Here is a 23734-nt window from a genome sequence, read left to right on the forward strand (position 1 = left end):
AAGGTGATGGCCACGGAGCAGCAGCAGACCGTTTCCCCAGGCTTTTTTGGGAGCCCTGCAGTCCCCCATGCTCGGTGCTCCCTGGGAACGCTCCACTGTTTTGTACATTTTCCCAGCAAAACAGACCGGCCCTGGTCCTTTGAGCAGATATTAACCCACCTTCCCAGGATGCCTGACCCCGGCCAACCTGGCTGTTTCCCGAGCTCTTTATGGGCTTGGGAGCCATCTAGTTGGGTCGGTGAAACGAAGCCATGAGCTCTCTGAGCTAGTGCCAAGTAGTTCAATGCAAATAGCAAAGTCAGCAGAGAGAAGATAACCCAGCGCCTGACGCGGGGATTCAGGGAATTTCCCTGACAGCGAGGAGCTGCCAAAAATTTTCAAATCGATGTATATTTTTTTTTTTGTGTGTGTGTCTTGTTCTTTCGCCAACTGCAAAGCCAATTTCTACTTTCTGGAGGGAGCGCTCGACGCCCTGCTCTGCGGGAACAGCAGTGACGCTGGGTGAGTGCAGCTCATGCTGGCAGCCGGGGTCCCCTCTGGCACCGCGGGAGGGGACAAGGCAGCCAGCGCAGCCTGTTGGGAACACTGATGCTTGGGTTGGGATAGGACCGGGGTTGGGATAGGACCGGGGTTGGGAACGTGGCTGTGCAGGTGAATGGTCCGGGAATCCCGACTGTATCAGCTTGGAGGGGGTATCAGTCCGGGCATCCAACTGTGTCATCTTGGGGGGGGATCAGTCCGGGCATCCGACTGTGTCATCTTGGAGGGGGGGATCAGTCCGGGCATCCGACTGTGTCATCTTGGAGGGGGGGATCAGTCCGGGCATCCGACTGTATCAGCTTTGGGGGTTGGTCCTGCTGAAGCATCTCAGCACCTCCGGGGGTGGAGCATTCCGCTGCGGGTGCAGGAGGGGCAGCTCTGGGGGCTCACACCAGCTGCCCCCGCGGCTCCTTTGGTAGGAAGTGCCCTGAAGGGTACCAGTGCATGAAGGCGGGGAGGAACCCGAACTACGGCTACACCAGCTACGACACCTTCAGCTGGGCTTTCCTGGCCCTCTTCCGCCTCATGACGCAGGACTTCTGGGAGAACCTCTTCCAGCTGGTAGGTGCCCGTGGGACCCCTGTGGGTGGGGGTGGGGCTTTGGTGCGAATTTTTATCCTTGTGCAAATTCTCCTTTTGTTTTGATGCTGCCCCTGGCATAGGATATGGAAAAAGGCAGTTGAGTGGAAAGTCGCGGGACCTTGTCCCATGATGTATGGCTCTAACCAGGGTCAGCGGAGATGGGGCACCGTCCCATCTAGCTCCTCAACCCGAGCAGTGCAGAGCATTTTCCAGAGCAAAGCCCAGGCTTGCTTCAGCTGTATCATGGAAATTGGGGATTTACAGGAGCCTCTAGTACCTCTTCGGCTTGAGCTGAGGGAGAGGGGAAGGGGGGAAAGCCAAGTCACTTGTGCCCTGGATTGAGTCATCCTTTAGGGAGAAGTTGCAGACACCATGAAATCCCAGCGGGGTTCGGGGACTGTTTAGATAAAAGCAAGCCTATGCCTGAAGGCTACACGCGTCCTCTGGAAATGATAAGGCCCAGATCTGGAGTTAGAAAAGGACCGCTCTTGGCCCAAGGGTGAGACCTATGAAGTTGGGGGCTGACAGACATCAGCCCCTGCCACAGCAAAGGGAGTCTCTGATGAGATACTGGTCCCATCTCCATACACGCTTGCAGCCCTTGGGCTACCAAACAGCACGCAGCAGCGTGGCTGGGTTTGCCGAGACTTCTGGCTGTTTCACACAAGGTTCACCCAATGCCATGGACTGCAGAAAGGTCAAGTGGGCAATGACCAGCCCTTGGGGAAGATGAGAGCAAAATATTGTATGCCTACCACAAACGGGAGGGTGCCCTGGTGCAAGACCTTTCATCGGAAGCATCGCCAAACCGATATTGTGCTGAGGTGGTGTGACAGCCCGTGCCTCCTCTTTCCACAGACGCTACGTGCAGCAGGGAAAACCTACATGATCTTCTTCGTGGTGGTTATATTTCTTGGTTCCTTCTACCTCATCAACCTCATCCTCGCGGTGGTGGCCATGGCTTACGCAGAACAAAACGACGCCACGATGCTGGAGGAGCAGCAGAAGGAGGAGGAATTTCAGCAGCTCATGGAGCAGCTGAAGAAGCATCAGGAGGAGCAAGAGAGGATGGTTGGTGGAAAGTGTGGAGGCCAAAATGAGGGACCTCAGGAACAGGGGGAGAAAAGGGGAGGCAGCGACAAGAGTGGTGGTGACTCTGTTTATGTAAAATCCAAGAATAAGCCCCGTTTGGTCCATAGTAAGCAAAGATAATAATTAGAATGATAGAACAGTAGAATAATCAAGGTTGGGAGGGACCTTTCCGATCATCGAGTCCAACCATCAACCCGACACGGCCCAATCCACCACTAACCCATGTCCCTCAGCACCGCGTCTGCCTGGCTTTTAAATCCCTCCAGGGATGGCAACTCCACCACTTCCCTGGGCAGCCTCTTCCAATGCTTGACAACCCTTTCTGTGTAGGAACTTCTCCTAATATCCATCCTAAACCTCCCCTGGCGCAACTTGAGGCTGTTTCCTCTTGTCCCATCGCTTGTTGTTTGGGAGAAGAGACCAATCCGCCCCCAGCTACACCCTCCTTTTGGGGAGTTGTAGAGAGTAACTATTTTGAGGGTCTCATCCGAATCAAAAATTCGAGATATTAACCTGGGGGGAGGGGGTGCGGGGGGGAAGAAGGGGAGAAAAAAAAAAACCCCAAACAAAAACAAAAAAAAAAAAACAACAAAAGCTGAAAATATTTAATTTCCACACGCAAAATCCAGCACAGGGAGCACTGGGAGGCAGCAGAGAGGTGCAGCGCCGAATTGTGGTATTGCTTGAAAGGAGGAGGTGAGACACGAGGCGTAAAAGGCCCCAGAACTAACAATATACCTCCCCGCAGCACGTCAAGAGCAGGAAACCTGGCAGAGAGCCCGCCCGGGCGGATTGTGGTCAGGGTTCAAAAGAAGCGCTCAAGGAAGCCAGGGCGGTTGCAGCAAAGCTAAAAGCGTTACCAAATCGTTTGCTTTTGGCCAAGGCTGGAAACAGAAGAGAGGGCTGGAGGGGACCCCGCGTCTCAGCCGGGGAGGTGCTGGTGTCCTTGCAGGAGCTGAGGCTCAGCTCTCTGTGCCCCAGCACACGAGCAGATACACGTGCCTGATGCTGCAGAGGGTTTGCACTGCTGTTTCTTCACGCTGGAGTCTCTAAGCTGCCTGAGTTTTCCACCCATTTGCTCCACTGCGGCCCCCAAGGTGTTGCCTTGGCCCCTTTCCAGTCCTTAGGAGTCTCTTTTGAGCACAAAACGCCTCCGAAGCTGCGAGTGAAAGCTGCTGTGAGGTCTGATACTGCAGCCCAGCCGTCTTCCATCTCTACTCATCATTTTGGCCAGCGTCCGCGAGGTCCGCGGGAGACACCCCTGCAAACCTCCCTGTTGGTCTGGGCAAAAGACCGGCTTCCTCGCATGGAGAGACAGACACAAAACAGTGTCTTCCTCTCTCTAGAGCCTTTATCTCTCACCGCTTATCTGTGCCGAGCCACAACATCCTCCGAGGAAGTGGCTTTGCCCTTATCTGGCTGCTGCTGGTTGCAGGATGGGTCTCGGCAGGTCCTGCCCAAGGGATGGGGACCCCCCCCAGGGCTGGGCATAAAGCTGATGCCATGGCCGGTTCCTCGGACAAATGAACTGCTGAGTTGCCCAAAGGCTTTATTATTCGTTTATTGTCACCTAGAGAAATGGGGAAGACGGAGGGAGTAAGGCCGAGAGGGAGGGCAAAGAGCCTACGAGAAACGGGTGCCCGGATCCATTTAATATCCAGCGCCCGAGCCTGGAAACCGCGTTGCATCCCGGTGATGCGCAGTGGGAACGGAGAGGTTCCCACTCGTCTGTGGCATCCTTAGTGCTACCAGAAGGCATAGTAAACTTCAAATATTAATACCACTTTTTGTAAAGAAACAAAACAAAAAAAAAAAAAGAGAAGGATTGCATGCGTAAATTAAAACCTAATAAAACAACATTTGAAAAAAAAAAAAAAAATTAAATTTTGACACAAACGTTCACAAATTCAGTGCAAGTCCAAAAATCTTGGACGTTACCTTCCAGCAAGAGCCTTGAAGATTTTGCTGCTTTTCCATTTGGGATGAAAGCCTGTTTCGAAGCTCGAAATTTCCTGCAAGGCAGAAACTAAGGGGGTGCCGTAACTTTGTCTTTCTGAATTATTCACCCTGGCCAAATGGTGAAGCAAGCAAAAAGGGAAAGCTTGCAACCTCAGGCACGTGTTTAGCTGCTGCAAATTGTTATCCCTCCTCATGGCTCGTGAGGATCCGAGTTTGCCGATGAGCTTCACCTCTGCCCAGGTCCTGCGGCAGCGCGGACTTTGGGGTCACAAAGTCCTGCCCAGGACGGTGCTGGGGCTCAATTTGCCCCCCTTCTTAGCCTGGTGGCCCGTAGTGATTGTGGGAAGCTCCCGATGGCTGCGGACAGGCGGGTGATGGAGACGTGGGTTGCTGCAGTTGCAGGAGCGAAGATCCAGCAGCAGTTCCCTGCCCAGCAGCGTGGCCGAGAAGGGGCGCGACTCGGACCTGAACAGTGACCAGGACAAGGCAAAGGACTGCAACGGGCAAGTGGTCCCCAAGGTCGTGCTGGAGCGGTCTGCTACGGTGGTTGATGTACGTGCTGGGCTCTGTCTCTGCCATCCCCTGAGGGTGCCCAACCCAATAAACCCCAGTGGAGGGACAGGCTTGTGCCCAGCTTGTGAGGGCTATGAGCCCTTCTGCAGCCCACCCAAGGTCTCTCCAGACCATGCCCCTTTTTTTTCTGCCTGCTCTATCTTTAAGTGCATTAAATACCACGCAGCGCTCTGCGTTCACCCTCTGTGGCCTCCTCTCCTTCTAGTTCAACCCGACCCCTGAGCCAGAGAAATCGGACCACAACCACCTCACCGTGGGCAACCAAGATGGGCCAGGCCTCGAGAAGAGAGTGGGGAGCGCCATCAGTGTCATCTCCAACGCTGTGGAAGGTACGTCCTTCTCCAGCCTGGGCGAGGGCTGCATGCGCCGGCTGTTTTAGCCCAGCCCTTGTGTGTTGGTGGGCTTGGGGTGCTCAGCACGCACCAGTGATAGCGGCTGTCCCACATCTCCAGCCCCACGCGAGGGATGACTCTGGACCTGGGGTCTCCAAACGTGGTGAGGGCACTGCAGTGGTGCTCAAGCATGGCTTTTCGTCCCAGCATCATTCTAAAGTCATCCCAGAGTCAATCAAGAGCTGTTGAGTGGCTTCCCAAGAACCGTTGTCTCAACTTCAGCAAAAAGCACCACAGAGTCAGCAATAACGGGCTTCTCAGCCCTGCCCTCCCTGGGAATGGCACCGAGCCCTCCAGCCACACCAGAGCAGTTCCCTTGGGTGTTCCTGCCATCTCAGCGCGGCAGGGACGCCTCAAATCCTGCCTGCGTGCTGAAAGCAGGATCGTATCCACAGTTCCCTGACTGATCTGCCTTTCCATCCCCCTCTGGTTGGGAGGGTGAGGTCTGCAACATCACTGTGCCTGGGCATGAGAAGGCTCCTCCTTTTAGCCCCCATATGAAACTCGTAGATGGTCTAGTGCTCGTTCAGGACCTCAGAAGAGGTCCCTTCTTAGGGGGTTACCACTTGTCCCACCCAGGAGAAGACAGGAGAAGCCTACACTGATGTAATTTTTCCTTCCTGCCCTCAGAGCTGGAGGAAGCTCACCAGAAGTGCCCGCCCTGGTGGTACAAATTTGCCCATACGTTCCTGGTTTGGAACTGCTGTCCTCCTTGGGTGAAGCTGAAGGAGTTTGTGAAGATGGTGGTGATGGACCCCTTCGTGGACTTGGGCATCACCATCTGCATTGTGCTTAACACAGTCTTCATGGCCATGGAGCACTACCCCATGACAGAGGAGTTCGAGAACGTGCTGACCGTGGGAAACCTGGTAGGCAGCTATGGATGTCCTGTCCTTCCCCGTTTAGAGCCACAGCAGCCACACCATCCACCCTGGTGGGAAGATCCCCCCTGCTACCACTGTGTCACCAGAAAGCTGGAGAGGGACTTTTTATAAGGGCATGGAGTGATAGGACGAGGGGGAATGGCTTCAAACTGGAAGAGGGGAGATTGAGATGAGATCTGAGGAAGAAATTCTTGGTTGTGAGGGTGGTGAGCCCCTGGCCCAGGTTGCCCAGAGAAGCTGTGGCTGCCCCATCCCTGGAGGGGTTCAAGGCCAGGGTGGACGGGGCTTGGAGCAACCTGGGCTGGTGGGAGGTGTCCCTGCCCAGGGCAGGGGGTGGCCCTGGGTGGGCTTTAAGGTCCCTTCCAACCCGAACCATTCCGTGATTCTATGCATGCCTGGAAACACTTCCCAGCTGCTGAGAAAGTGCTCTGGCTGTGGAGGCGGAGCTGTGTGTCTGATCCCATCATCCTTGTGATGGGTCGGGCTCCAGGATGGCTCAGATCAAGGGAAGTGATGTGGGGGTGGGATCCCTCACCCCCTGCCCCACCAGCTGCTGCAGCTTCTGTCTCGCTCGGTGCATCTCGGCGATGCCAGTGTGGCCATGGCCTTGCAGAGCTGCCCTGAGCCGTCTTCCACGTCGCAACCCAGGGTCAGGCGCGAGCTGCTGACACCACCATGTCCTCAGCGATGCCGGGTGGCCACGTGGCAGAGCAGGGGCAATTCAGATGCTGGGAGCAAAGAGGTCCCCAGGCAGCAGGAGGGAGGCGGCAGTGAAAAATCACAACAAGCGGGACTTTTCCCAGTGAAACCACTGCAAATCTGGGCTGTCCTGATTTCACGGGCGCATTTCGCCACCAGCTGTGGCTGCTCCTGCTTGGAGCTCGGGGTAAAGGGCTTTCAGCTGGACGCAAACTGCTGGTGGGATGGGTCCAGGAGGCCCTTGGTGGCTTTGGGAAACGGAGCTGAGGGGTGGGAGAGCTCACCGTCTCCTCTCCTGCCACCTTGCCCTGCGCCAGCACCTGCCGGGGCCCCTGCGTGCACAGGCGCTGGAGTGACACATGCTGGTGCCTGAGCCCTGGGGAGGGGAAGGATGACGCTCAGCACATAGCTGCATTGTCTCTGGTTTCATTCAGGAAATACAAGGGGATTAATTGGCTGTTGCTCAAAGCACGGTCGGGCTGCAAAGACGAGCTCCAAGCTTTTCCTTTGGGCCAGCAGCGGTTTCTGGCCGTGCGTACACCCCGATGTCGGTGGGGATGGGGATGGTCTGCTGGGGAAGGGCCAGGGAGGGGTGGGAGCAGGAGAAGCAGCTCCCACTGAGCCACGGTCTCCCCCCACATCGCTTGCCTGTGACGGAGATGAAGACAGAAGCGCCTGCTGCCCATCTCGCTGCCGACAGAGAACCAAGCTATAAGTAAAGAGAGCACAGAAGAAGAAAAGGGGACGCTTTGGGGCTGGCGGGGAAAGGGGGATGTCAGGGAGCATCCCTCGGGATGCCAGTGCCAGAAGCCTTTCTGCGAAGCGGAGGCAAGGACCTGCGCATCCCAACCCCATCCACATCCAAAACTTGTCAGCGGGGCCCCTCTGCACACGCCGCGTCAGGAGATTGCATCAAAGATGCTAATTGCCACATTGCTGATCCCACCCCGGAGTAATGTGATAATGCACCGCGCCGTTGTAGTCCCGGGAAAAGCGTAATGTGTAAAAGCCGGATCAGCTTTCGCAGGGCTCGGGGCCGGGTAGGGGCACCCCAGTAGCAGCCCAGTTCCCAGTGCTGGGAATCCCCACGATTCAGCAGTCATTTGAAGGGGGTCCCTTCACCCATGAGGCTTTTATTTTTAACTGCCTCCTGCTGACGCGCACCTTTGCCGAGTCTCTCCGGTAGCAATCGGTCCCCAGTACTCCCAGCCTGGCTCCATCAAGCCACACTGGGCAGCAGCTGGGGAGCTCGTTGTTAACCAGGGCTGGATACAGTGGGATGAAACGCTTTGAGAATACCCCAAAAAAGGAGAGGTTCTACCCACCCCATGCCAAGGACTGGCTTTCCAGCAAGCTGACGGGGTGCTGTTTCCCACAGGTCTTTACCGGGATCTTCACGGCGGAGATGGTCCTGAAGCTCATTGCTTTGGACCCCTACGAGTATTTCCAGCAGGGCTGGAATATCTTTGACAGCATCATCGTCACCCTGAGCCTGGTGGAGCTGGGCCTGGCCAACGTGCAAGGGCTCTCTGTGCTCCGCTCCTTCCGCTTGGTACGTGCCGTTGGGGATGAGCCGGGCCGAGGGGGTTTTGGATGCATTTGCCACCAGGGTGGAGAATGGCTTGTTCAACCTCCTTTACGGCGGTCACCAACTTGCTCCCTGTTAAAGATAACGCTGGCAGTTGAGCTAAATATTTAGGGAAGTCGGAATCTGTGCTCTTTGCAAAGCAGTTGGGTGTTTAATCTCTCCTGCCTTAATAAAACTGCCACGTGGAGGCCTAATCCCAGCTTCGCAGCCTTGCTGTCACCTTGTGGCCACGAAAGCCCCAGACAAATCAACGCCTTGTTTCCTTGCTCCTTGTAGCTGAGGGTTTTCAAGCTCGCCAAGTCCTGGCCCACCCTCAACATGCTCATCAAGATCATCGGTAACTCGGTGGGCGCCCTGGGGAACCTCACGCTGGTGCTGGCCATCATCGTCTTCATCTTCGCCGTGGTGGGGATGCAGCTCTTTGGGAAGAGCTACATAGAATGCGTGTGCAAGATCTCCCTCGACTGCACGCTGCCCCGCTGGCACATGAACGACTTCTTCCACTCCTTCCTCATCGTCTTCCGCATCCTCTGCGGGGAGTGGATCGAGACCATGTGGGACTGCATGGAGGTGGCCGGCCAGACCATGTGCCTCATCGTTTTCATGATGGTCATGGTCATTGGGAACCTCGTGGTGAGTGTTGGAGCTGGGGTAGACCCTCAGTGAGAGTGGGGGGTGAGGATGGAGGGTGTCATGGGGTGGGGACACCTCCGGCCCTCGTTCTCTGGCCAATGCTGTCCAGCTCAGCTCATCTACAGGGCTACGCCTCTAGGCATGGTCTTGTCGGAGCTGTACAGAAGCACGGGCGAAGGGCTTGTCCTCCCTCCTGGAGACCCGGAGGGGATGTGCCGTGCGCTCAGCTCTGCGTAAAGCAGGGTAAGGAGCAATTTCTGAGGGACCTTCAGCTGAAACCAGATCAGGAAGGAACAGAAGGGGAAACCGAGGCGGGGAAAACTTAAGAACGGGCTTTAGGCAGATGCGGGAGTAACTCCGGGACAAAAGAGAGCTCATCTTTGAGCTGCCCTTTCTTCATGTGGCTTTTCAGGCTTTCCTCCCTTGTTTCCCTCTCTCCTGCGATGAGGAATGGAGGCGGCATTATATCCGGCTCGCCCCGGGGCTGGCCCTTTCCTCCTGGGTGTATGTAGGAGCAGACCCCTCCAGAAGGTTTTTGCAGACCCCCAGCATCCCTAATCCTCCCCGCGGTCCAGGTGGCATCCCGGGGATGCACGACCCCTCCGCGGCCCGCGGCTCCTTCCCCCAGGTCCTGGTGAACCCCTGCTCACCGTCGCCCTCCTCCCTCCCTGCCCCGTGCCCTCCCCGCTAACCCGAGCCGCTCGCTGCCCGCGCTGCAGGTCTGCAAGTTCCAGGCGAGCGTGAAATCCTTTCTAAACTTGGTAACCCTCTCGCTGGCGGCTTTGAAGCTTGTTTTCCAGGCTGCGTGGGCCCTTCTTAAGGAGCAAGGCAGGGTGAGGGAAGCGCGGTGGCTTGCCGAATCGCTCCTATTACTTGCCGGGGTTGTGTAAGCCCTTTGGAATTTGCTTTGAAACCTATCTGGGAGCTGCTGACGCTTCTCGGGTAGCTGCTCCAGCCACGGGGCTGGCACAGCCCTCCAGTGGGGTGAAGGCAGCCCCATGGGGAAACCCAGACCCTCCCCATGGCTCGGGTGAGGGGTAGGGCAGCTTAGAGTGTCCCCCTTCGAGGGTAGAAAGTCGGGATTTGGGTGCTGCTTGGCTTCACTGGCTCACGTCAGGCATCTGGGGCTTCGAACTGGCCCCCCCGTAGCAGCGCGGAGAGCTGCGCTGGCTGCAGACCTCACCCTGGGGTCTCCTGGGGTCTGGGCAGACGTGGGGGCATCACCTCGCGGTGGGGAGCAGCACGACGTCCCCCCGCCCCGGGGCCGCCCGTCACCCCGGCACTCACCAACGGCTTGGAACGCTGCCGTTCAAGGGGGAAGATGCTCATTTGAATTGCGATGCCGAAATGGGGTTAAAATCACCCGTAAGCAGCAGGAGCATCGCCAGGATGGTCTGCAGGGGATGCAGGAGCTTAGAGACTGGGAATCGCAGCTGGGGCTCCCTGGCAACCCTCCCCAAAAGGGCTCCCGGAGAGTTTTCCTCTTCCGAAGCCAGTTTTTGGAGTAGGACAGCCCACCCACCCCTCCAGGAGACTTTCCTGGAGACGATACGGGGGCAGCACGATTTTCAGCTGGTGAGGTCAGAGGCAGCCCTCACTGAGATTGCACCCCAGCTTTCCAGGCAAGCTTTGCAGCTCCTTCCATGGCCTGTGCTGCTGCACGGGGTTCATTGGAAGCTAAGTAGAGAAACAGGGCGCGCAACCACCTACAGAGCCGTCTCTGCCCTCTTCATCCCCCCTGCCAGCCTCTCCTGGCTGTGTCTCCGGTATTTCCGAGCGCTGGAGCCTGTCCCGCACAACCTCCTGAGCATCCCGGCCGCAGGGCGGTGTGTGTTTCTCCCCACTTCCCCTGCCCGAGGAATAAGGCGACGGCTCGTCGTCCTTTGCTGTTAATGACACTTTGAGCATTTCCTTTGGGGGTTATTAAGGGAAAAGGGAGGAAGTCAGTCGGGTGACAAGGTAACGGACGCCTGTCCACAAAAGCCAGAGCCAACGGCAACTATTAGCTGTAATTGGTACTTAACGTTAAGTATTAAACTGATGGGATAGTAGGGATTTATTTAAAGATGCGATTTAAGTCGTATGGTATGAGCCATGTAAAAACAGCAGTGACCTTGGATAGCAGCTAATTCCCGTCTCAGATACGCTGCTGGCACAAAAAGGCACAAACATCAACAGCTGTGGGCTTGGCCCATCGGCCGCTCTGCACAGCGAGAGCCTGTCTGGGTGCTGCCAATGCTCCCCTACCCCGGGGAGAGTCCATCCCACTCCTCTCCTCGTGAGCTGCTCCAGCTTTCTGGCATGCAGCGAGTCCACCCATGCCAGGCGAGGCCACGGTGGGGTCCAGTCACGTTTTGGGCATGGTGAAGTAGGAGAGATCTGGGGGAAGGAGAGGAGAGCCTGTGCTTGGAGAGATATAGAGCGTTTGCATCCCGTGAGCTGACTTGTGCTGAGATGAAATAGCACTTTCCGCGGAACAGAGTGGTCTCTGGGAGAAAGGGATGAGGTTATGGCTGTGGCTCAGGCTCCTACGTGGCTCCAGGGTGTTGGAGACCCTCAGGACCTTGCCGGGCATCTGAGCTACCAGAGCCAACAAAGAGGAGAGGAAATAATTGCATCTGGGAGGACAATAAGCAGGAGATTTCTCCCTGGGAAGAGAGGGAGTCACATCCCTCGGGGTGGTGAGGAGAAGCACCATAGGCTTGGGGGGAGTCCCACGTGGGGACCAGCCAGGCCAAGTTCTCCAAAAGACCAAAGGGAGGGACCTGTTGATGCACCCACAGGGGAGGTGGCTTGAGAGGGGCCGAAGCGATGACTGGCATCACTTCCAAACGGATCAGCAGGACCCAAGAAGCTGGAGGTGACAGTGAGGGCATCACAGCCCAGGGCGGAGGGAGGAGGACCATGTCCGCGTCCTCCAGGAGATGTGGTTGGCACCTCTGTAGTCCCCACAGCTGGGCGATGGGAGGAGGGAGTCCCACACCACGGTCAACGAAGGGGTCTTCTCCATGGCCATGGCTGGTCCACTTTGCTCCAGCCTACAGGGATGACGTTGGTGCCGAATATCAGTGTTGGTATTTGCTTTTGTCCCCTCCAGGTGCTGAACCTGTTCTTAGCTTTGCTGCTGAGCTCCTTCAGTGCCGACAGTCTCGCGGCATCTGACGACGACGGAGAGATGAACAATTTGCAGATCGCTATTGGCAGGATCACCAAGGGGATCGACTTTGTAAAGGCCTCTCTCCTGATGCTGCTCCGCAGGCTGTGGAAGGGGAAGAAGGTGGCCCCGGAGGAAGAGCAAGAGCACAGTAAGAAGGACAACTCTGTGCTCAACCACGTGGACGCTGGCCAGGACCTCAAGTTGGAGTACTTGGATGGAGTCGCTGGGAAAGAGCATTTTTTCATGGATGAACTGGACCACATGAATTTCATTAACAACCCCAACCTGACGGTGCAAGTCCCCATCGCCTCGGAGGAGTCTGACCTCTACGAGGAGACGAGCACCCAGTCCGACACCGAAGATATCAAGGTAAGAAAGGCGGGTGGAAGGGTTTCAACCCAAAAAAACGGGACTGACCCGTTCTTGCTGTGCTGCCCCAAAAACGATGGCTGGGTTTGGTTATTTCTAGCTTTTCCACAACGTGTGGCGTGGGCCGAACGTGGGGCTTTCCAACCTGGCATTTCCCAGTGTAAGCTGGATGTGGGGCCGGGGGGTGCCCAAGCAGGGGTTTAGCCTGGTTTGGGTCAGTCTATGGGGTTATTGCGAGTGCCAAGGGGACCCACAGCACCACAGGGTTGGTGCAAGGGTCAAAGCGCTCAGTTTGGGGTTAAAGATGTTCCAGAGGAATTTGATGCTGGGAAATCTGCTGATGGCACTAACATTGGATCCACTGCTAATGCCTCAGAAAACATCATCGGTGTGGGGGCGGGGGGGGGGGGGGGGGGGCATGAAACCAGATGGAGGAGCTTAGCGCAAGCGAACATGAAGCAATGCATTTCGGATCCAAAGCCGACGAGACATCTGATGTTGGCACCGCTGTGTCGAGGCGCGGAGAGGACTGTCAGGGCTCGTGGGACACCGATGGCCTCGGTGCTCGGGGAGACGCGAGACAAGACGCTCGGGAAGACCTGAGTGGGCACAAAAAGGAGGGTGATGGTCTGGGGCCAGGGCGGGGGGGGTGGAATTGCTGTTCATAACGTGGTCGCACCGAGGTCCTGGGGAAATGCAGGGCAGCAGGGACGCTGTGGTGGAGAGGAGCAGCCGCGGCAATCTGGAAAGGGGTTTTGTAGGAATAATAGGACACCTCTGACCTGGGGGTTTGTCATCGCCATCGATGGCAAATGTGTCTGCTCAAGGAGCTGAGGAGCCTTTGGGAAGCTCTGTCCCAGCCGGTCCTGCTCGGGGTGCCACGCTGGGGCGGAAGGCAGGGGTGCAGTTTGGGGGGCGATCCCGACTGTGATTGCCCAGGGACCCCAATGCAGGGCTGGAAACTGAACCAGGACCCTCAAAACCCCAGAGCCACCCACCTCCCTCCCCGTCTGGCGGGCTCCTTGCAGCTCCGCACAGCACCAGGGACCTGGCATCGCTTGGGGCACGGTGCAAGAAGAGGGGACAATCCTGATTATCCATTTATTTTTTGGTTTTAGCTGGGAAAACAGGGCGTTTGCAGCAGTTGGGGCTGCAGGGGGAAGACGGCAGGAGTGGCCGTGGCTGGCTGTGACCCGTTGCAAACGTACTGCTTGCTGTGCTCAGAGGGGACAAACTTGCCCGGAGGACCTTGGGCGAGGGACCGGGGCAAGGGCAGTTGCTGTTGTCGTTCCCCGCGGCGTTGCCAGCAGGAGGGCTGAGAGTTGGCGTTTTTCCCAAAAATTTTTCCTGCTACGAGTCCAGTCCAGCAGCACTAATCCCGAGTACACCCAGGCCGTGCCGCAGCACACTGGGCGTGCGGTCACACCGATCGGAGAATCGCAGAATGGTTTGGGTTGGAAGGGACCTCAAAGCCCACCCAGTGCCACCCCCTGCCCTGGGCAGGGACACCTCCCACCAGCCCAGGTTGCTCCAAGCCCCGTCCAACCTGGCATCGGATGCTAATGCCAACCCGGCCACCACAGGGGGACGCATCCTGCCCGGTCTCTGGGGTCCCCACGGACCTCAGTTCTCCGCCAGCGTGATGTCCTTCCTGGCGGATGGGGGAAAAACCTCAGCATGAGACTACGGGACACGTCCCGACGTGGCTCCAGCGCTATGGGGCTGTGTTCAGCTGACATCTAGCGGCACCTGCTCCAACACCCTCCATGGAGATCATATTTTGCGAGCCGCCCGTGGCTGCTCAGCACGTGCAGGGGGCAAACACCGTCCCTCAACCACTAAATACCAGTTCACCCCGTCATCGCTGCTGCTTTTGGTGGCTAAATTCAGTGGAATGTTGATGAAGGTGCCAAGCCGGGGGGTGGGGGGTGCGTTAACAACCCAGCGACAGCCTGGGTGGGCAGCGGGCCGGCGGTCATCGCGTGAAAAGATCATTAGAAACCAGGTGCTAATTGGTGGGAGCCCTGAGCGGGTCCTCGGGGAGGATTGCTGCTCGCTGGCCCTGCTCACATGCCGTCGCTTATCTCCAGATGGAGCCAGAGCCCGGCACACCACCTCGCGCCGGGGACGTGGGCCGCTGGTGACTCTGGCAAACTGGGGTTTTTTCTCCCGATGGGCTGCTCAGAAAAGGCTGATAAGTGCCCCCCGGCTTCCAGAGCAGCTCCTTTCCCAGGCAAAGACATTTTTCAGGGTGAAATAATAACGGCGGGGTGATGGCCGCTCCCCTCGAGCGCTTTTGCGTGTCTGACGGTTGATTTGGGTTTTGCACCGTGAAGCAGCGAGGGGGTGACGGGAACGGCCGCGAAAAGAGTCCGTGCTGTGGCTCGGGGCTCTTCCTGGGGGCTTTTTGCCCTCACACCCCCCTGCTGCCGGGCAGGGTGATGTCACCTGAGATGCTCTGGGCTGTGCATATCACAGGAGTATCGTCAAGCGCTGTGAATTTTGGGGTCACGGGGTGAGCGTGGGTGTGCAGAGCCTGAATGCCGGTGCTTGGCGCTGGCAAGGACGGGGAAAGCCCTGGATTTGGGTGGAAACACCCAGCCCCCAGGCTGGAGGTGCCGTAGCAGGTGTGTGATGGAAATTGCCCTGCAAACCTGCCGGTCGCAGGCGCGTGGGCACTCAGAAGCCCCCGGAGATGGGGTTTGGGGACCACGCGGTGGGACCAGCACAGTTATCCCTGTCCCCCCTCCTCAAGAGGACCTGCCCTGGGCACCTTTCCCCTGTTCTCCGGCGCAGCTGGCCTGGTTCGTCCCCGCCTCGTGCCTTTGCAAGGTTTGTCCTGGAGACAGATGGTTTCCGTGTGTCCTTCCCCGGGGTCACAGCTTGCCTGGCTCCGTGCCGAGGTCTCCTAATCCCTCCGTCCCGCCCCAGCCCCGGCAGAGGGTGACCCCAATGCTCCTGCAGAGCCGCCAGCCGACGGCTCGTGCCACCGCTACCGCTGTGTCCTTCTCTGCGTGGTAATGTGTCCCCAGCGTGCGGTAGCGCGGCTGCAAGGCTCCCCCAAAGCAATGTCTTCTACTGATGTGGCTGTGGCCCCTGAAGCTGCAGGCAACAACGGTGCCTCAAACTACCCCAGGGGGTCTCCCCTGGCTTGTTGGAGGTCGGGGAAGCTGCTTTATTCAGTACTGAAAGCACTGGCAACCCTGGGGGAGGACTGGACATTGGAGATGTCCCAAGATCTTCAGGTTCCCACTTGAGATGTCCAGGTCCACCCAAGATCCACCCAAGATCTTCAGGTTCCCACTTGCTCCCAGGTAGGACAGGCAGCTTTGGGGATCTGCTCTTTCCTCAAGTGCCACAGAGAGTCTTCTCGGAAAGCCATTAAAAAAAAAAAAAAAAGGGGGGGGAGGGGGAGGAGAAAAAAATTCCAAAGGCCTTGCCAAGGTTTTCTCTCGTTATCAGCCCCTCCGGGCTTTGCTGAGTGGTGTCTGGGAAGCCAGCCAAGCTGAGCTGTGGTGCAGGATGGAGCCGGTGAGAGATATTTGGGATGCAGGTTTTGAACTTGGATGAACCTCAGCCTAAAAGCCCTTTGGCACAAGCCAAGCCAGCAGGAATTGAGAGACGTGCCATGGTGGCCACCCAGCTTTCTGCAAGGTCTCCTTGTACCAAAGGGTGTTTGGCAGAGAATTTCTTAGACAGAGGAGGAGGAGGTGAGAAAATCAGCCAGAGGTGATGGTACAAGTGGATGGGAGAACGACTTGCTGTGCTGGGAGGAATCACAGAATCATGAAAGGTTCGGGTTGGAAGGGACCTTAAAAATCATCTAGTCCCAACCCCCCTGCCCTGGGCAGGGACACCTCCCACCAGCCCAGGCTGCTCCAAGCCCCGTCCAACCTGGCCTTGAACCCCTCCAGGGATGGGGCAGCCACAGCTTCTCTGGGTGACCTGTTCCAGCGCCTCACCACCCAAGGAAGGCTGGAGTCAGGGGACCTTTTGCTCCTCTGAACCTGGATGAAAAGCAAAGCTTGTGCAAGCTCATGTACCAACGATCCTTCAAGGCTTGCAGCCCTGGGCAATTCAGAAGATTCACTCTAGGCTGCGTTTTCGTAGGAAAGGGCCAAAGATCAGCCTTCAAGCGAGGGGTTCCCACCAGCTGGCTCCCACGGTGGGGGCAGGAGGAGGTGGAGGATGGCTGGAGGCAGCCGCAGCCCAGGAGCATCCCTTCCTCAGGGCAGCCCGGCCTGAATCCTCCTCTCCCTTTGCAGAAACCCCTCCCCGGCGACAACGCCTCCTCCCTGTGCAGCACCGTGGATTACAAGCCCCCGCCGCCGGAGGAGGAGGAGGTGGCAGAAGAGGCTGAGGACAGCAACGAGCCCGAGGAGTGCTTCACCGAAGGTGAGGGACCGAGCGGGGCGGGGGACCCCGTGGAGAGGGGGAGGTGGGTATGGAGGGGCCGTTGCCAACTAATCCTTGCAGCGTAACGACCCCCGGGCTCACTTAGCCCAAACTCCAAATCCTCCTCTACTACCAGGGAGATGGTCCCCGTGGGGTCCCCTCTTGCGTGCACACCCTCAAACCCAGCAGGGTCCTGCTCCAACCCTCGTCTAGGAGGGTTTGAAAAGACAATAAAAGCACGAATAGTCTCATGTTGGTGGAAATGCCCTGGCCAGGAGGTAACCTACAGCTCTTTACCCCGTCCCCAGCCTGTGTGAAGAGGTTTCCCTGCCTCTACGTGGACGTCACCAGCGACCGAGGGAAGGTGTGGTGGAACCTCCGGAAAACCTGCTTCCGCATCGTGGAGCACGACTGGTTCGAGACCTTCATCGTCTTCATGATCCTCCTCAGCAGTGGGGCGCTGGTAGGTCCCACCTTTTGCCCTGTCCCCTTTGCTCTGCGGCAGCTCCCCAGGAGCTGGGGAGCCCAGGAACGCGGGCAGAGCCCAGGCAGCAGCACCAAAGGCTCTGGACATCACCTGGTTGGTTCCTGCGCGAAATAACACAGCTGTGGGCAGGTGTTTGATTTAAAACCCCATTTGGCTCAGGTCTGCCCCATGTACAGCCTTGCAAGGGGATCAAAACATCCTCCCCTCGCCCTCCAAGAGCCCTGCGTTGGTTCAGTCACCCCGCTACAGCCCTCCCCAGCCTCCATCGTGGGCTGTGGTCCACGGGCTTAAGGGGATGCAACCGCCTCCAGCCTCCCCTCCCGCTCTCGGCGTCAACCATGAACCATCTGCACCTTCTCGTTAGCTGTACGTGGATGGTTCCTCGTTTCACTGCCTCCCTTAACTGGCTGTCGGGAGGCGCTTTTCGAATAGTTCATGGTTATCATTTTGCTGTTCAAGCGCTTCCAGCCGCTGACGGGTGCACCCTCCACCCTCCCAGAACCTGGGCAGCCATTTACATCAAGCTCATTAAAAAGCTGCGTCTTGGCCTGTTGGTCCTCTCTGACTATTTGGGCTGGGTGTAACTCAGCTGCGCCTGTAAATACGCAGAGCTAATGGGGAGACAAGCTTCTCCGCCAAGTTCGGGGGGTAAAAAGAGAGGGAATGAGGACAGAGGGACCGAACTGGTTTTCAGACACACTTTATGTGTCTGCGTCGTGCTCTGCAGTGCAGTTTGGGGATGTCTGAGGTTGTAGCTAGTGCCGGAATCGAAAGTTATGCTAAAACAGCTGTGCAACACCTGGTCACCGTGCCCGTACCTCTGATTGTTTGTTTTACGTGCCATGAGGATGTATCAGTAACCCTAAGCGCTCCTAAGAGCATTTCCAAAACTACCAGGGCATCCAAAGGTGCAAAGTTGGTGTCCTGGCTTTTGGCTTGTGCTCAGCCCGGTGGGAATGAGATGCAGCTGGACACTTGCTGCAGCGAAGCTTTGCTGTGGGACAAACACCGCTCTACAGAGCCAACAAGAGCTTACAAACAGGAGTTAGACCCCACGTTGATCAGGTGCGTCAGTAAATGTCACCTGTAGCTAGGCTCTCGACTTCTCAAGCAGCCCCAAGCCCAAGGAAACGCAGGCGTGGATGCGGCTGCACCGAGCCGTGCAGCGGGTCTAATGGAAGAATGACTGTCACGTAGCTCCATGCCTCTTCCAGGCTTTTGAGGACATCTACATTGAACAACGGAAGGTGATACGCACCATCCTGGAGTACGCCGACAAGGTCTTCTCCTACATCTTCGTCATCGAGATGTTGCTCAAGTGGGTGGCCTACGGCTTCAAGGTGTACTTCACCAACGCGTGGTGCTGGCTGGATTTCCTCATCGTCGACGTAAGTGTTGTCTGGTGAGCACCTCTGGAGCCGTAGTTGGCCAAGGGATTTGGGAGCATTAGGGGATTGCAGCAGGCTGTTGGAAATGAGCCCACATTGTATTTTAAAGGACAATGGGGTGGCTGTGGAATGAGGGCTTAGACCATTGCTTAAAATAATGGTCCCCCACAGGAAGGGACATTTCTTTCCCTCATTGCAGAAACCCTTTCAAAGCCTTTCTGTTTGACGCTCAAGCCAAGAACAAGCCCGTGCTGTTCTACCAGACCCCAGTAGAGACGGGAAGGGATACAGGGTCTCCCAAATGCTCCGTGGCACAGCACGCCATTCCACCTGGGCAGTATTTCTGTGTCCCTTGTCACCTCCACCCTAACACCCAAGAAGCAGGGACATCCGCCAGGTGGCTGGTCACCAGGAACCCAAGGACTCAATGCAAGTCCCTGTGTCCCAAGACAATGTCCACTGGCCTGAGGGAGTGCTGGGGAGGGAGGGAAGCGCAGGATCTGCGTGGACGCGTTTCAGTTGTGTTTCCATCTCATCCCTTGGGCTGCTCCTTCCAGGTTTCCCTTATCAGCCTGACAGCGAACTGGCTGGGATACTCCGAGCTGGGAGCCATCAAGTCCCTGCGGACGCTGAGGGCTCTGAGACCACTGCGTGCCCTGTCCAGATTTGAAGGCATGAGGGTAGGTGCCTCCCCTGTGTGCTGCTCGCTCTGACATGGCCGTGCACCGTGGTACCGTTCAGCGGTCACCTACACCAGGCACCCATCCCAGTTGGTTTTCAGGGGACTCCGGATCGGTGGGATCAATACTAAGGGATTTGGTCCAGTTTGAGTCCACTTGGTGCCGCTGGGGAGGGTAAGGCTGGGGCACAGGAACATGAAGGTCATCATTGGTAGCCTGGTTTCCTAGCCAGGTCCTCCAAGGTCTTTTCTCCCCTTGCAGGTGGTGGTGAACGCCTTGTTGGGCGCCATCCCCTCCATCATGAACGTCCTGTTGGTCTGCCTCATCTTCTGGTTGATATTCAGCATTATGGGGGTGAATCTCTTTGCGGGGAAGTACTACCGATGCGTCAACACCACCACAGGGGAGCTCTTTGACATCAGCGTGGTGAACAACAAGAGCGACTGCATGGCCCTCCTCCACACCAACGAGGTCCGATGGGTCAACGTCAAGGTCAACTTCGACAACGTTGGCTTGGGATACCTCTCCTTGCTGCAGGTGGTACGTAACGAAAGCAGCTGCCATCCCTCCTCCATGCATCATCGTAGCAGGGCAGTGCAATTAGAATCATAGAATCGTCGAGGTTGGAAGAGACATTTCAGATCATTGAGTCCAACTGTTAACCCAACACTGCCAAACCCACCGCTGACCCATGTCCCTCAGCACCGCGTCTGCCTGGCTTTTAAATCCCTCCAGGGATGGCGACTCCACCACTGCCCTGGGCAGCCTCTTCCAATGCTTGATAAACCTTTCGGTGTAAAAATTTCTCCTAATATCCATCCTAAACCTCCCCTGGCGCAACTTGAGGCCGTTTCCTCTCATCCCATCGCCTGTTCCTTGGGAGAAGAGACCGACCCCCCCGGCTACCCCCTCCTTTCAGGGAGCTGTAGAGAGCGAGGTCTCCCCTCAGCCTCCTCTTCTCCAGGCTGAACACCCCCAGCTCCCTCAGCCGCTCCTCACAAGGCTTGTGCTCCAGACCCCTCACCAGCTCCACTGCCCTTCTCCGGACACGCTCCAGCACCTCAATGTCCCTCCTGTAGTGAGGAGACCTAAACTGGACACAGCCCTCGAGGTGGGGCCTCACCCATGCCCAGTATGGGGGGATGGTCACTGCTCTAGTCGAATTAGCATGAGGGCTGAAGAAGTTCTTTCCACTGAGGGTGGTGAGACACTGGCCCAGGTTGCCCAGAGAGGGGGTGGAGGCCCCATCCCTGGAGACATTCAAGGCCAGGCTGGATGAGGCTCTGAGCGACCTGATCTAGTTGAAGATGTCCCTGCTCACTGCAGGGGGTTGGACTAGATGGCCTTTGGAGGTCCCTTCCAACCCAAAGCATTCTATGATTCTATGACGCCTAGATGGGGCGCCTTACTTGCTTCTTAGCTCCAAAATTGGTATTTAACACAAAAAACCCTGCAGCGCCAAGAAGGAAAGGGAGAGGGTTGGAAGATGGGTGGGGAAAGTGTCACCAGGGAACCGCTGCGGATGAGCGTAGGTAGCACCCAGCCTGGGGCTGCGAGAAGTCCTCTGCAGAGCCCAGGATGCAGGAGCCTTTGCCCCCTACCCATTCGAAAAGTTCGGTCTGCTCTCAGTCGCAGGCTGCAAGAGTTTTGCATGGGGAAGATGACGATTGGAAAAAGAGTGCGTGTGTCCGCTTGCAGGGCGGTGGGCGAACGCAGCCGTGCTTCCACCGAACCCACCGCAGCTGAGCCAGGCAAGCAGAAGAGGAAATGCTCACCCCTCATTTCAATAAAAATATAGGTGTGGGCTCTGTTATGGGGTGTGCTGGGGTCACTCCCAGCAGATCCAGGGGAACTGGCGGTTGCAGAATCGGAGCACGACACAAATTGACCGACCAGCTTTAAATTCAGCTTCCTCTTCAGATTTGTTGTTCCATCAGATTCAGGAAACAAGATGTTCAGGCTTTTTGTTTAACAAATCAGCAGCAAAAACCTGTAAAAGATGCGGTGTGCCCCCACCAGGGTCGGGATCCAGGTAGCAGAGGCAGCGATGCAGAAATTGGGGCTACGGAGGTGGCAGAGGTTGGGAGCAGGAGGAAGGCAGTCGGCTCCGGCACAGCTTTGCCACTGAGAAAATCCATTTTGGTTTTTTGGGGAGGAAAGAGTCAATTGCTTCTTCTCCCAGCCTGGTTCGCAGCAGTGTTTTGGGGAAGTCCTTGGTAACCTCAGCCACAGAACGGAGCTTGTGTGTGCACACACGCGTGTAAATCTCCGCATTTCTGTATCAGGGCATTTTCCTTGTGGATTCAACTCATGGTCCCTCTCCTGCTACTCCCACAGAGAAGCTGTAACTCCAGTAACATCAGCCCAGAGCTGAACCCCCAAACTAAACCCCAAACACGCACCCGTTGCCTTCCCCTCCCTCCCTCACCCCCAAATACCTCCCAGCGAATCTGTTCTTCTCCTCTGTCCCTGCAGGCGACCTTCAAAGGCTGGATGGACATCATGTACGCCGCCGTGGACTCACGCGAGGTGAGGGGACAAGCAGGGATGTCTCACAACCGGCACCAAGGATCACTCGTCCCACCGAGCCGGTTCCCCGGGCAGGCTGGGAGCAGAGTCCTGGGGCCGAGGAGATGCTCAGCACGGGCTGGGGATGGACCCCTCGGCCGCAGCAACCCGCCTGGCTCTGCCCATCAGGGCTGCCCGCATCCCACCCTTGGTTTCAGCTAGGACATGGGCTAAAGAGTGGAGAAACCTCCAAAACATCCCCCCTGCTGAGGTGCACAGCCCCAAAAAGGGCAGCCAGTTGTGTCCCTGTGCCGCTCGTGTCATTGTCACCTGCACCACAGCCACCATCCCAGCTGCACCCTGGCCCCCACACCGGGCTCCCACCTCACCCAGGCTACAGCTGGGGCTGAGCCCGTTCCTCTCGGCTTCACCTTCATGGTCCAAAATCCCTGCTCTGCCCCCACAGCTCCAACCTGGAGAGCTCATCCTTCACCCCGCAGTGACGCAGTGCCCCTCCATGTGCCCCTCCAGCTGGAAGAGCTTATCCCATCCTGGATAAAGTGCCTGGCTTGACTTGAGAAATAATCATAGAATCACAGAGTGGTTTGGGCTGGAAGGGACCTTAAAGCCCACCCAGTGCCACCCCCTGCCCTGGGCAGGGACACCTCCCACCAGCCCAGGTTGCTCCAAGCCCCGTCCAACCTGGCCTTGAACCCCTCCAGGGATGGGGCAGCCACAGCTTCTCTGGGCAACCTGGGCCAGGGGCTCACCGCCCTCACAGCAAAGAATTTTGTCCTCAGATCTCATCTAAATCTCCCCTCTTCCAGTTTGAAGCATTACTCCTCATCCCATCACTACCTGCCCCTGTAAAAAGTCCCTCCCCAGCTTCCTTGTAGGCCCCCTAAATGGGTTATTTTATGTAGGCCCCCTAATAAATGGGTTATTAAAACAGCAGCCAACGTTTAACCTTTGGGTTAAATGGGTGACAAAAAAACAAACAAACAAAAAAAAACAAAACCAAAAAAACAACGTTTTGAAGGGTCTTATGCTGGGGCTGTTTCTACTGGCATCCACCCCAAAAACCGTCCCCAGGCCAGCCCATGTGTGCACGCCCTGCCATGAGCCAGCGCAGAAGGGACTTCCTACCTTTCTCTAACCGAGCCATCTTGCCGGTGCCCCGCTGAGGGGGTCAGCCCCGCACACCCACGGGCCTGAACGTATTGTTTTCGTTGCCTTTTTTTAGCACCAGAAACAAGCCGCTCTGCTCGCCCCGGCTGCAGCTGCTGGGGCTCAGCGGAGGAGCTGCTTCCAGCTCCCTCTGAAAACGGCCTGGGCTCCTGCCTCCCCGGACACCTGGGGCAAAGCTGTTCCGGGAGAAAAACCACTCCTTTCTGCCAAGAGCTATCCTCGGAATGAGGGAGGCTGGTTGTGACACCTTGGGATGTCTCCAGTCAAATGTAGAGCGGAATTAAGTGACGTTCCATGACGAGGAGCGTTTTCCCGGGCTGTGCCACCCCCGTGCACTGGCGCGGCGTGAATTAAACCTCTTCTCCTTTCCCCTCTTGGCTATATTTCAGCCCTTGGAAAGCCGATTGTTGGGAAGAAACTCAAGTTTGCTCATGGGTATCTCCACACCTGGGCATCCTTTCCTACTCCCCAGCCCATGCCGTGGGATCAGGGGTCACCCAGCTGGTGTCACCTGGTTGTCCCTTCCCATGGCTGCTCCCACAGGGACCACTCAGCCCACGCAGCATCTGCCAAAGGTTTTGGAGCAGCGACCCCACAGCTGTGTCTGGATAGAGCGATCC

The 23734-nt window shown here is 57.0% G+C and overlaps 1 protein-coding gene across 3 annotated transcripts in view; it reads left to right on the forward strand.

Annotated features, from left to right (window-relative positions):
• SCN4A (sodium voltage-gated channel alpha subunit 4) overlaps positions 1 to 23734 on the forward strand; it is a 44732-nt gene that overhangs the window by 15330 nt on the left and 5668 nt on the right. For 2 of the 3 annotated variants that reach the window (XM_063354491.1, XM_063354489.1), the window contains 15 exons: positions 438 to 501; positions 960 to 1101; positions 1981 to 2193; positions 4570 to 4725; positions 4952 to 5075; positions 5769 to 6007; positions 8100 to 8273; positions 8586 to 8942; positions 12040 to 12468; positions 16734 to 16863; positions 17172 to 17326; positions 18565 to 18738; positions 19296 to 19418; positions 19680 to 19958; positions 21894 to 21947. In XM_063354491.1, coding sequence (XP_063210561.1) covers positions 438 to 501; positions 960 to 1101; positions 1981 to 2193; positions 4570 to 4725; positions 4952 to 5075; positions 5769 to 6007; positions 8100 to 8273; positions 8586 to 8942; positions 12040 to 12468; positions 16734 to 16863; positions 17172 to 17326; positions 18565 to 18738; positions 19296 to 19418; positions 19680 to 19958; positions 21894 to 21947 — 2813 coding nt within the window. Of the gene's footprint in view, positions 1 to 437; positions 502 to 959; positions 1106 to 1980; positions 2194 to 4569; positions 4726 to 4951; positions 5076 to 5768; positions 6008 to 8099; positions 8274 to 8585; positions 8943 to 12039; positions 12469 to 16733; positions 16864 to 17171; positions 17327 to 18564; positions 18739 to 19295; positions 19419 to 19679; positions 19959 to 21893; positions 21948 to 23734 lie in introns of those variants that run through there. The other variant, XM_063354490.1, reaches the window with a different exon arrangement.

The sequence above is a fragment of the Chroicocephalus ridibundus genome, chromosome 17 (genome assembly GCF_963924245.1).
Source record: "Chroicocephalus ridibundus chromosome 17, bChrRid1.1, whole genome shotgun sequence".
In the NCBI taxonomy this organism is placed as follows: domain Eukaryota; kingdom Metazoa; phylum Chordata; class Aves; order Charadriiformes; family Laridae; genus Chroicocephalus; species Chroicocephalus ridibundus.